At 43.1% G+C, this 13,496-nt stretch overlaps 2 protein-coding genes across 15 annotated transcripts in view; one reads left to right on the top strand and one right to left on the bottom strand.

Moving 5' to 3' along the window:
- The window catches only part of DLGAP2 (DLG associated protein 2), a 448,809-nt gene extending 435,997 nt beyond the window's left edge, over positions 1–12,812 (bottom strand). For 7 of the 12 annotated variants that reach the window (XM_072333743.1, XM_072333749.1, XM_072333745.1 and 4 more), the window contains exon 1: positions 12,675–12,812. In XM_072333743.1, coding sequence (XP_072189844.1) covers positions 12,675–12,692 — 18 coding nt within the window. In that variant the 5' untranslated portion in view covers positions 12,693–12,812. Of the gene's footprint in view, positions 1–10,101; positions 10,218–12,674 lie in introns of those variants that run through there. The other 5 variants (XM_072333744.1, XM_072333752.1, XM_072333758.1 and 2 more) reach the window with 3 other exon arrangements.
- Positions 12,813–12,917: 105 nt separating this feature from the next.
- The window catches only part of ERICH1 (glutamate rich 1), a 91,281-nt gene continuing 90,702 nt past the window's right edge, over positions 12,918–13,496 (top strand). For all 3 annotated transcript variants that reach the window (XR_011903102.1, XM_072332424.1, XM_072332423.1), the window contains exon 1: positions 12,918–13,025. Coding sequence is in view for 2 of the 3 variants with exons in the window: in XM_072332424.1 (XP_072188525.1) it covers positions 13,004–13,025 (22 nt within the window). In the remaining variant the exon portion in view is untranslated. The remainder of the gene's footprint in view (positions 13,026–13,496) is intronic.

The following is a 13,496-nucleotide window of genomic DNA, read 5'->3' as shown; positions in this document are numbered from 1 at the left end:
TGCATAGGTGTTGACTTTAAAGACATCTTCAACAACAGTAAGAAGCTAACATGAAAAGATTTTTACTTCAAGAGCTGTGTAACTCTACGACCAAAGTTCTACTGGTATATATTCAAGAAGAGATGATCTGTATATTCCTCACCTGGAATTCACAATACCAACATGGACATCCCATATGACAGAAACCTCCTCTGAATGAGTCATCCCAGGATCCAGTGTTGAGGTAGATAGGGGTGATGCAGCTCAACTGCTTGAGGGTGACGCTGAATGCCTTTGGACTACCTATTTCACCTCACACATATTAAGAACGACCAGTAACTGCAACTATAACTCAGGTGGAGGGAGCTATAGCACATATTTAATCAGATGAATCTCACATCTTGCAAAAGGAGTCTCAAAAAAAAAGATAGAATCCATGTTTCCTTTCAAACACAGTTTCTCTTTCCTTTAAAATTAGGATCACAAAAGCATGTAAAATATATCAAATACTGTGAGAAATAACAGATGTACGTTATGAAAATGAACTAACATTTCATCAAGATTCAGACTTTGCTAGGCGACACTTTCACAGATGTAAGCAATGTTCTTATTTATTTCAGACCATTTTCAATACAGCAAATGAAGGAACCAACAACATCCAAATTCCAATTGTGAGGCAAGAAAACAGCAAGGAGATGAGTGTGAGGGGAAAAAAGCTATCAAGGGATAGTCACCTTATATTTTATAGAGAATTTGAAGACACTTGTCTGTTGGAAAAACCCAATCAAATACGCAGTGTTTGACTATGAGAGCAGGGGCAGCAGAAAGGCGATGTCTTGCCAGGTGATTGCGCTGCTGTAACACATTGAGCCTGGAGAGCTTGGCCATGCCATACCAGTTTGTAGAAGAGCAGAACGGGATGAAGACACAAAGCAGGATGCTACCAACTACCTGATTTTGCCACAGGATACACAGATAAAGCATGGGAAGATCTTCTGATACACAGGTGGAAGCCAAAAACGATGATAAGGTTTTTGAGGATCAGGACACCAAAAAAATGGAATAAAAAAGGAGATGCTAAATGTGTACTTGTTATTACTCATGCCTTTGAAGGCCTTCAGATTGAGGTTTTGTTGGCTTTACTAAGCTGTTTGCTTTATGGAAAGCGGATATTAACTAGGAAATAAGGGGTGTCATATCAGTCCTGATACATATGGCATGACAGGGTCACTGAATTTATTTTTTTGCTCACTTAAACCTTATTCTAGATTTAATACTGCTTATTGATTTCATTTAGACTAAAAATAATTTCATCTTCTGAAGCAGTATTTAAAATAGATCACGCATTCTCAGCTATTTCAAAGGAAATTTCTAAAAATGATGGAAAAGCACACACAGCTCTGTTCAGGGTAAGCACTAAACCTGTCCCCTTTTTATTTTCAGTCATTACTTGAGATCAGCAGTGAAGAGTGCTGACTGTGGTGTTCCCTAAACACACTAGCCTAAAGGAAGGTCAGTGTCCATGTGATGGGACAAGCTGCAGAGCTTTTAATTGTGGTTTGGAGTGAAATATGACAGTGTTGGCACGGTCTGAAGACAACATCTTAGGGGTGCTACCTCCCAGGCACTTCCAAAACCAAAGTCTCCTTCTTTAGGTTTCTCTGACTCCAGAAATATGGCCCAAAATACGTCAATGACTCCCATCACGCTGGTGAGTAAAGCAGCTCGCAGCAAATTCAGTGAGATGGAAAACTCAATGATATCACGGAAATGTGGGCTCACCCACTTGGCAGACAATTTCCAGTTTACTACCAAGCCAGTGTGGTAGATCCATTGTCAGTACAGAGGCTGGGCACCAAATGCAGTGAAGTCTTGATCTTGGACACCTGGTACACCTCCAGTGGTTACTGACAGCTGGCGAGGCTATAAGACAAAGGACACTACAAAGCTGAAGGAGAATAACTTGATGACATCCTGTCTTCAGTTACCACAAAGTTGTTATCCCAGCCTGTAGTTTCAGGGTGTCATGCTGTTTTTCTGACACACACAGAAATCATAAAGAATATACTGTTTCCCAGGAAAATAGCTGGATCTTGTTTCCATTACAAAATAAATGGATCATTTGTTGGTATATGGCATAGCTGAGCTGAAAAATGCAGCTTTTCTTGTAAGCACTCTTATGAGTTACAAAACAGTCATCAAATTTGGACAGAGGAAGCACATTTAGATCAAAATATATTCAAGCTGATATATTCAACCACTGTTTCCAGATAAGGCTGCAATGAATATTACTGACGTACGACACAGCCCAAATATGATGCTAAAACCAAAAGCCTGTTCACAGTAAGGTGTACACAAAAATTTCCTTGTGCACATGTACTTCAAATGGCTGAGTTGAAATATTTCAAATATTTGGCATGGCTGGATTTCACAGGGAACCAGGCTCATTTGTGGAAACCAAATACAAATAAATTGAAATCTGAACAACTGACAGCTTAAATTTGCACAGACATAGAAGAACGTTCTCCAGGCACATCGGGAAAACACTTTTATGTGGGCTCATTTATTATATCAAATAACAAATACAAACACATATAAATCTCTAGAATCCATTTGTTTTTCATTGAACTCAATGTTTACTGTTAGGCACAGACTCTTAAACAGCTCCCTGAGTTGTGACAGAAATATGTGCCTAGAACTGAATTTGGTTGCTGGCAAATCAGCACCTGGCATTATCTGGAAAGCCTCGAGGTACCCGATGCCAGCATGTACATTTCAAGCTGGTAGATATGGCACACAGGTTACATGGAATCCTTGTGAGGTGATGGCCAAAGGGCAGGAGGGTGACCCAGGAGCACCTAACACAGCCCAGAAGTCCTCCTGCCTCCATGGTGAAGCCCACCCTGTTCTTACTAGTCCTGTGCAGCTGTTGCTTCTCTAGAGGGACATGAAGGTGGTCCAGGCCCAGACTCTGCTATACTAGCCACACCTGCACGGGCACCTTGGGGATGCTAAGGCAGCTTGAAGTAGGCCAAGCTAGATGCTACGCCTCAATGGGAGCTCAACTCTATCCAGTTGCTAGCACAAGCTGGCACTAACAAAACACTGCCTCCTGTCAAAAATAAAGATGATTATGCTTTCTCCTTCACCCCCAAATCATACAAACACAAACACTGGCAAAGCAAATAAATGGCTGGTGTGCAACAGGAAGCCTACAGACTTCATGGAGGCCAAGCCACAAACGCAAAGGGAGATTTCAGTCAGTTTCTTGTTGCAGTGACGGGGTCTAAGTGAAGGCCCAGGTCTATGCCTCCAGACATAGGGTATTTCTACATGATATCATAAATACAGCATTTCAGTACCAGCGGAATTTACAAGAAGTCCATTGAAAATGACTGTGGTGAAGAAGAAAAAAGAAAAAAAGAAAAAATAAAATAAATGAATTTAGGAAGAAAATTCACAGAGATGGAGCTATTTGCTGCTGACACAGGCAGTGGTTCAGGAAATTCTTTTTGATTGATCCCCTGAATAAAAACTGAAGTTTTAAGTTACATATGAGACATAAACAAAAAAATCTACAGGTAGCCATTAAATGATATTGCATCATACTTCAAATTTTACAGGAATCAATTTTAGTCACTTTTAGTCTTTGTTTTTTTTCCGCATACTCAGAAGCAATTAAAATGCCTTCATAAGAAAAAGAAAAAAAAAAAAGTAAAATTGTTTTTATTATTATTATACTTCAGTCATTTTTCTTATTTATCTTTTTTTTCAGGAGGGAAGTGAATAGTTAAAATTTCTTTAAGGTCTAAGCACACTAAAGATGTAAGAAAAGTTACTGTTAGAGCTGCTGTCTTAATTCTTTCCCTGCTCTTCCATGTGGAAAGTATATAAATGCTTAAGTATAGCCACAATCTGTTGCTTACATAAACAGTCTATTTTTCTAGTAGGTTTATGGCATATAGGCTCATGCAGATTTGTGTTACAACAGCATATGAAAAATCATGAAATTTATAAGAATACCATAAAATCCTCTAGATCAAACCGCACAGTACGGCCAATGTTATGACAGTGTAAATTTTTGTAGATACAAATTCTAAGGAAACGCATCAAAAAGCTCTTACTAGGTAATATTTCAGTGTATTCATCCTTCTTGCAAAACCAGAACACCTTGCATGCATGTACATTGCTGGGGTTTTCTTTATTTGTACTTCTTGCAAATCTCACTAGTGGCAGCAATTACAAGAGCTGGACTTATTTACAAAGGGGGGGGGAGGGGGGAAGGCGTAGAAGACATTTTTATGTTTTGTGCTTAAAAAAAGAAGGAAAAAAAATTAGGAAAAAGAGAAAGAAAACTAATGATCACATTGATACTTTTCGGAAGGGAATTCACACGGGAACAGCCTGGCTGCCAAGAATACTTTGTTCCTTGTGCTGCAAAATCAGAAACACAGGAAAATTTTGTTCCATTGGTCAAGAGGAATGAAGTTCGTGTGGTACATCATGATAAAGATGGGTAAGATGTTTCTCCAGGACAACCTGAGCCAGTTTTGTGACAGGTGTTGAAAAAAACAGGCAAATTTTATTCAACGTTACATGAACTTATGCAACTGAAATTAAGAGTGCTATAACATATTGTGTACAAGAAACGTTTGGATGTTGTGTTGAGGGATATGATTTAGCTGAGAAGTATTGGTGATGGTTGGACTGGATGATCTTTTAGGTCTTTTCCAACCTTGATAATTCTGTGATTTTGTGATATTCTTGCATTAACTTACTTCCTGGGTTGTTTTCTTTTTGTTTTTAAACCAATTACTCTATTGTACAGGTCAGGTTTTCCATGAAAATCAAAAGTAGAAAAAGTGCCAGCTAAGGAGCAATCAGCTCAGCTCCTTCCATATCAAGATGCATTATACGATGCTGATGAAGGTTTCTATAATCCCTGCAGCTTTGTGTACAACATGGCAACATTTAAGTCTTTCACGATGAGGTTTGTGAAAAGTGTATGATAGCTCAAAAAACAAGAGGTGTTATGTAGCTCCTTTCTTCCCCTATTCTTAGCCCACTACATTTAACCAGAAAATAAACAACTAAGGTAATCCTCCTCTGTACTGCTCTATGAGGGTGTCTCTGCTAGTTTTTCTGTTACTCCAACATTTTTTATCACGTCTCCTTTTCTTCTGGTCATAATTCATATCACGTTTCCCTAAGCCCCTCCACGACACCTTCCCTTTTGGCTCTTAACAACATTAATCTGGCTTGCTCTAACATCTGACCTTTGCAGCTGATACACTGCAATATTGAGAAGTGCAGGAAAGCACAAATGTTACCATGATATGCTTTGCTTATAGCACATGATCTTACAAGCAGTCCAGTAAATTTTTATCCTTCATTTTGACACTATAATCAGAATATAAATCTTCACACATCCTTCTGGTTCTTGGGCATCACATTTAGTGCACTGTGTTTCAGTGTCCATGTATGAGCTGGGAAGTAACAGATGGAAATTTGTCAGAACATCTTAAATGAAATTCTATCAAACTAGGAAGCATACCACCAAATAGTTGTGTTTTATTTTAATAGCAACATGTAACTTAAACAATAAACACACACACACACACACACACACACACACACACAAAAGGTTCCATTAAAAGAAGGCATTTGTTATCTGTCAAAGAAGAGAAATCAAATGTTTTACATGACTTGGGTATGCAACTAAACTGGCAGTTATCTACAAGCAGAGCCTAAGAAAGCTCCCAAAAAAGATCACAGCCTGAATGTGATATATTTATATGGGGGAAACTTTTCTTTTTTACTGATCAAAGCAGCACTCCACAGCCTGGCACACACTGCAGCTCTCAGCTTTATATTTTTCCCCCTCCTGCATCATTTTTAGGACAGCAATTCACGACAACTTCAGAAAGTAAAAAGAAATAGAAATTCATCGAGAATTGATGGAAGACCTGACACCAGTTAGCAAAGAAAGTGCATTTCACAATTCATACATGACAAGAAGTATTTGAGAGTGACTTCCACCCTGAAAGGATCTGCCTGCTCTAAATCATAAGCACATTTCAAGTTAGCAATATTAATGTATCAGATTAGACATCTACTAAGGAATTTACAGTCTCCCAAAGCACCATAAAATGAAAATGCTATTTGGAAATGCAATAGTTAAGACATAGAGAAGAATGAAATGAATGTCAAAAAGAAAACTGAAAACCAAGTAATAGCAAATAGCATTAACTGCTCTATAAATGACCTCAAGAATGAGCACACATCACTGCAGAAGACCTTTTACTGGTGGGCCTAAGAGCATTTCCACTGATTTATGTAACCTGTAACAATTTATTTTAGATGTAGAGAAATATTTTTTAGGCAGGAAAAAGAGAAAAACTTTGGGAAGCATCCAAAACCACTATAGCACTTCTTAATTTGAATAAGAAATGTAACAGACCTTCAAACTATTGAACTATTAACTATTTAGATCTATGATAGTGCTTTAGTCATCCATTTCATTATTATTAAAAGGGCAGCGTACGTGCCTTTGAATTCCCGAAGCAACATATAACTTCCTAAATCTTCTTGCAGTTGACATCTTGAAGCGTAGATAGTTCAAGTTCTCCTAAGAAAGTTGGTGTTATATAAGGTTATATTACTTTCTGAAAGGAGAAATGAGGCTGAAAAATACTGTCAATACAAGCTTTTGGAAGCATGGCATGTGTTTTGGAGTAGTAAATTCTAATTCGCCATTTAAGAAAACTGCTATCAAAGTATTCGTAATTCACATTATTATAAAAGAGCAGGATATCATAACTAATGGCATCCCTCTTCAACTTTATCAAAACAGTTTATTTTGAAACAGCTCACGTTTTGTGCTCATCTCTTGCATACTGAATGAGGACTGATGTGCATGAAGATGGGATATGCTACAGAGGGCAATGCATTTCAGGACTGACAGAAAAGTAATGGTGCATTTTCAGAGGCGCTGCTGCATTATCTGCATATAATGTTCTAGCCTGCTCTCTGCAAATACTTGTGATAAAACACACCAGTCCACAAATCACAGTGTGTCATAGTGGGTTTTTTAAGCCGTATGCTATGAAGGAGCCATGCCTAGTCTGCGTGAAATATTTCCATTTCCTGGCCAACTAAAACTAACAGGCCAAAAGCATCAGTCCCATTTACCTATCTGAATGCTCAAAGAGAACAGCCAGCTTAAGTTTCCATTATGGCACTGAGAAAGCATCCATCAATGAAACCCTAAATATCAGATTTTCTCTCAAATTCAGCAATTTTCTGTATTTGAAAACTAATTTTGAACATTTGAGGTATGAATGCAGATGACTTTAACTATTTCTAGGTAACACATTTTGTCAGCAGACTCTTAAAAGTGCAAGACCAAAATCTTGGATTGAAATAATCTAATGGATATGATGCATCCATTAACAGAAGCACTCAGCATGCTTACATGTTAAAAATGACTTAACTTCCAGCAAAACGCTGTGGATAAGATAACCCTGAAACAGACACAAAACCAGTCCAGTGCTGGATAATAAAGCCACAAGTCGCTATCCATGCACAGAGAAAGGCTGTTTCACGTCCCACAGCAAGACAGAGCTGGGGACATCAGAGAGGCTGAATATGGTATCAGAGGAAAAGTGAACCCAGGTCATCCTTGCCAACTGGAGCCCAAAGCCCTCCCAGCCAGAGGACATCCACACTTCTTCCTTACGCAACCTCTTTGTGCCACGTGATACCTTCACACCCCAATTTCAGAAGATAAATAAGCATTCTAGAGTCCGCTTATCTACATCAGGCCACAGGAAGCCTGCTTGAAGGAATCCTGAAGAATTCAAACAGATGTGCAGACTTTTCAATAACCTCAGTTGTGCTTTTCCAATGTAAAAAAAAAGGCAAAGGTTCTTCCTGTAGCTTCAACCATACAGGATTTGAAAGGCTGCAAGCTCAAGGAAGGAAAATCAAAGGAAGAAAGGCAAGATACATCCTCCTTTCTTCTCATCAGGGAGGATGACTGCTACCCATCACTGAAATTCAAGAATTTCTGTGTTCATTTGGAGTGAAATGTGCCGTGGTGCAGAAGATGCAAGGTGGGCTTGGTGCTGGTTCTCTTTGGAGAGAATCTCACTCGGCACAAATGAAGCCAAAGTGCCATCTTTATCTTAGCTGGGCTCAGTTTAGACAAATTCAATTGAGTAAGAGTGTTTATTCTCTGTAGCTTTATATTCCAATGTATTATGAAGCCATAAATCAATAGGAATGTGAGCATAAAAGATCCTCTGGGTTTTTTGTCCTTCCCCCCACTTTTAAAGATTACACTAGAAAAATAAAATGAATAGTAATATCATGAGACTCCCTCCCTACTGTTTGCCATGCGGGAGGAAAAAAAGCTCAAGAATAACCTCCCACTTGTGGCTATTGAAGCCATTTGCTCTGTGTTATTTTTATGGGCTACATGTGAAACTAGAAGGAAGGTGTGAAAGCGGGGAAGTTCTTCCTACTCCTCGCTGCCAGCAAAACACCCAGCAGCACCGTAACGCTCCCCTGCACCCCACAGCTGCATGAGCTCCCAAAACGGCACTGCAACGGGGAAATATTTGGGTATTTTCCTTAAAGGCTACATTGATTCACTGCACCATTAATAAGGCTGCATATAGTCTCCATGGAAAGTCACCCCCCTGTCCAACTGCAAGACTATCAGATCTACCGGAGACTTTACTGTTATTTTATTAGACACCATTTTTATATTATCCTGAAGGCATTATATGCCATGCTGTTGAGAAGTAAAGAATCAGAGAAAACTAATTCAGGTGACCTCTGCCAGAAAAAAAAAAATAAGGCTGATCAGAAGTCGACATATTAAAAAACCCCATGAATGCTAAGGGCAATTAGATTCCAGGCTAGCTTAAACAATTACTTTGTATTCTCACCCACACCTTAGAGATTATTAAAAAAACACAATGTTGCCTAAATTAAAACACAATGTTGCCTAAATTAAAAATTCGGAAAAAGGAAAATTAGGAGGCAGCCCAAAAAAAAATGCTTTGAGTTGCTGCTCTCGGTACTGACCCATTTCCTCTCCAGGGCAATGCAGCACAGTTATTCCCTCAGAAAAGCAGCTGGACCAGCTTCTCGCCTCCAGGATGAGCTATGGATCACAGACACCTTCAATGACAACCACACCAGCAGCTGGTGTCCAATCCTAACTCTCTGCTCCTCAATCTTCCGCTTTCCTTTTCTATCTCAGTTTGTGATTGTATTATCAAGACTTAACCTTTCCATTTGCTAGAATACAACTTGTCGTTACAAGACAGAGCTCAGTGGATGTGACAAACCTAGGATGCTTTTCTTTGACAAAGCAAATCGAATTTTCAAGAGAACGTTCAAGATGGGGGATACAAGATTAAGAGCAGAGGAAGGACTTTGGGTGGAAAAGGAGCAGCTATGAAGGATAACGGGGAGGTAAAGATAAAAAGCTCTGCTGCATATCACTCCTTGTGCTATTTGTGCATCATATTAAATCTGGGTCTCTAAATTACTGATATTGCCTTCTTGGATTTATGTGCGTCTTTGACTGTATTTTCGTCCTGTTATATTACCATCAATTCGTCTATACACAGCACTAAGAACACCTGCTGAAGACAACAGGCACTTGTGATATAAAAAAAAAGCCCTCTTCTATGTTATACCTCAAACATACATATGCTGTAAGGAAAGGAAACTTTTCAAGATTATAAGAATATACGGTTATAAAACCAATAAATAAACAAATCCGAGTGCTGTGGGTCAATGCCATACTGGAGGCTATCTGCTCAATTTTCAAACTGGCAAGGACGGAGAAATAAGGAAAGCATGCAAGGAAATCGTATAGCAGATAAACGCCCTTGCTTTGAGCGCATCAAAATGATGAACAGGAAAGAACTAAATGTGAGACCAAATATGTAGAAGCACTGACTGAGAAATCCGACTGCAGTGATTCCCTTCCTCTCATCACAACTGAGCGTGCACCAAATGAATAAACTGCCACTTGACATTTCCTTTTTTTTTTTCTTTAATTAAAAAAAAAAAAAAAAAAAAAGTAAAAGGAACAGTACTTACTTTACTCTAATGAATCATTTTGGCCTCTGCAGCAGAAAGTAGCTGTGATGAACTATAATCTGTTTCGGGAAGTATAATTCTATAATGGAGATATATATGGGCTGAAATATGAGAAGTTGTAGTCTCAGGTCTGCTTTAAAAGAGATTCTGAATCATTCCTGCCCACTTCTACTTATATTTGATCATAGCTGTTGACACACTCTTTCTGCCATGCATAGATACATTTCCCTACTAGGGGTAGGACAGCCATATGGTTCGTGGATGACTATGAATTTTCATAAGGCAAACTAAACTACATTTAATTTCTTTCCCTAGTTATCCAAACAAAAGTACCCATTTAACAAACAGAATAGTTCGGCCTCAGGTGGGACATTCTGGCCCATACAACAGATTTCTAAGAAGCACAGGTCTCTCTCCAATTCCACCATCACCGATGAGATAACACGAACTTGCAACACTATTGGCCGCCCTGTTTCCAATGCTTGCTTAGATCAACTGGTTCGCTTGGTGATAAGCTGGAGCAGCTAATAACAATTGTCTTCTTCTCACAGTAGAACTGAAACAGCTGTTTTTGTTTAACTGATACAGTTTGAAAGAGCCCCCTGATGGTGCACTTCAGAAAAAACAACGCTTTATTTCAATGTTCTTTTTATTATCAAAACTACTCATAGGACTATCACAGCCATGCAGGAAAATTGCTTTGACTACATGTAATAGCAAACAGGGAAAAAAGTTCCTGCCTATTAGAGGCAGGTGTAAAATATCTCTTTACCACCTTAGTCAAAGCCCACAGAAACTATGCCAGTGACTACTCCTATGTTCATAATTTAGCCAGACCATATCAGACTGAAAGCAGTCATTAGTCCAAGAATATTCCCTACCAGGACACTCACTGTCAGAGCACAGCTGTACCCTTGAGCAGGGACTGCACCCAGAGGGGATGGAAGCCTCCTGCTGCTCTCAGGCTCAGGTGTGACCACCTGCCCCATGCAGGAATGCACTCCTTAGAGCCAGCACACCTGGTCAGTGATAACTTACTTCATGTACTTACTGACTAGAAATAATTACTAGCTGGCCACAACAGACTTCCACACGCATGATTTTTGTCTTGACTTGGCAGTTGCTAACAGCCCAGCATAGCCCACAGCTGATACTGATGAGCCTTTCCCCCACACCAACACAAACTCCTGCTCCAATGGGGAACACCAGCACCGACGTGGGAGCCTTGGGCTCAACTGTGCAGCTCGGTCTGTTGCACAGATTGCACCACATTCTCTCAGCACCTCTGCTGGGCAGGCTGCCTACTGAGGGCTCATCTGCGGCCCTTGGGGGCTTTGCCTTAAGCCTATCTTCAGTTTGTACCAGGGATATTTAAAAATTGCACAGGAACTTTAAATTGTAAGAAGTTAACAAAGAGCTATCTATGCCCAGCACCGCTTTCAGGGCACGTCGCTAAGTGTATAGCCAGGTACTAATACCATTAATAGCACTAAAATGAAAAGCTAAAAATAATCTAAAGCAGAACCAACGAATTTATTTGACAGCCCCAGTTTTTGCTTCACGTTTAAGTGAACGGCAACATAATAAGCGCATTATTTAACTTGGGAATATTATGTTGGATCACACAGGGTCTGACTGCAGCACTCAGAATTAAATCTCCAATGCTCAATAAAACACTGTAATTCATAAAACTACCGAACACGCTCGGAATTCATTTTAACCACACAGCGGACGTCTTGAAAAGACATGAAATGAGTCGGGGGGGGAGGTCGGGGAGGGGAGGGCACGACGGCAGCCTGTTAAATACAAATGCTAACACCTGGCCAGCCTTGGAAGAAAAGCTGCACGCGGCGGTATTAAAGCTTGTAGCGTTGAAAGAAAACGCTTTGTGAGGTTCGTTTAGAAACGGCTTTAGGAAATGGGATTGCTGCAGAGCTGAAAGCACAGCGGTACAAAAGTTTCACTCTTCCTCCTTTACGTATTTCTTCCGACACGGCACGGAGACAGAACCGAAGCCGAGCGCAGGTGTAGAAGGCAGCACGCCGGGTCCGTTCTCGTTACAGAACGGCACCGTCACCTGCTCGGCACGAGAGCCACTTTTTCACGCAGCCCCGCTCCAGCCGTTCCCTCCCGTACCCCGAGCCGCAGCGCGCGGCACTCAGCCCCCAGCCGAGCACACGGCGCAGCTCCGCCGCCCGACACCGCCGCTGCCCGCAGCTCTGGCGGCGCCGCGTACGCGGCACAAACGGGGCAGGTCGGTCTCGCCGCCGAGGACACCGAGCCGCTGGAAGTTCGGCAAGTTGAGGCCGCGGCACTTCGGTACCTCTGCCAGAAGTGGGGCACGGCCGCCCGAACCGGGCTGCGGGCGGGACGGAGCCCGCCGACACGACCCGACGGGTTGCGCGCTGCCCTCAGCCCGGTCCCGCCGACGGCTGCCGAACGCCCGACCCCGCGCTCCCTCTCCCGCCCGACACCCCCCGGCCCCGCGCGTAGCACCCGGACCCCGCGGTGCAGCCGCCCCCTTCCTTCAGTCAGCGGCGCCCCGACGGCAGCCCCCCCCGCCGCCCGCCTACCTTTCTCAGCGCTGACATTCTAGTGCATTATTCACCGGGCAGGTGCGGGCTGGGCGCGGCGGCGCCGCCGGCTCAGGGTCGGGCAGAGCGCGGCCGGCAGCGGCAGCAGCGCCCTACGCCCAGCATCCCGCCGCCGCGCGCCCCCTACTGGAGCCGGCAGACGGCACAGGGAGGAGGGAGGGAGGGACCGCTCCCGGAGGACACGCCCCCGCCGCCGTGTCAGCCAATGGAGGGACTCCGAGCTCTTGACGGACAGCTGCGGCGGGGAACGGGAAGGAGGCCGGGCGCGGGCCGACTGGCTGCGCGGCGAGGTCGGGCCGTGCTGGGCCATGGCGCTCAGCAGGAAGGAAGGTGAGGCCGCGGCAGGCGAGGGCAGCGCGCGGGGCGGTGTTCACGGCCTCGGGTGCGGTCACCCCCACACGCCGAACCGCGCTCCGGGCGGTCTCTCGCCGCCTCCCTCCTGGCGGCGGGGCTCGGCCGTCCTCGTGCTTTGACTCGTCCCGGGGCTGTGCGGCTGGGCCGGCCGTGCGCTCATGGGGAGCGGGTGGGTGTCCGTGCCCGCCCTGGAGTCCCGCGCTACGCTCGCCGAGCTGGGTGCGCCGCGGTTCCCCGGAGCGTCGGGCTGGGGGGAGCGACAGCGCTCGGTATCGAAGCTTGTTCGGCGTTTGAGTTGTGTGAGAGCACACCTCGCGCGGGAAGAGCGCTGTTGTAGCTGCGTCGGTGTTCGGTAAAGCGCTGTGTTGCTCTACGAAAGGGGCTCAGCAGGGATGAGCGCTGGGCCGTCTGAATTGTACCGTCTGTAGTGACTGTGTGACCGACTTG

The sequence above is a fragment of the Excalfactoria chinensis genome, chromosome 3 (assembly GCF_039878825.1).
Source record: "Excalfactoria chinensis isolate bCotChi1 chromosome 3, bCotChi1.hap2, whole genome shotgun sequence".
NCBI lineage: Eukaryota > Metazoa > Chordata > Aves > Galliformes > Phasianidae > Excalfactoria > Excalfactoria chinensis.
This window is presented reverse-complemented; position numbering and strand designations above follow the sequence as displayed.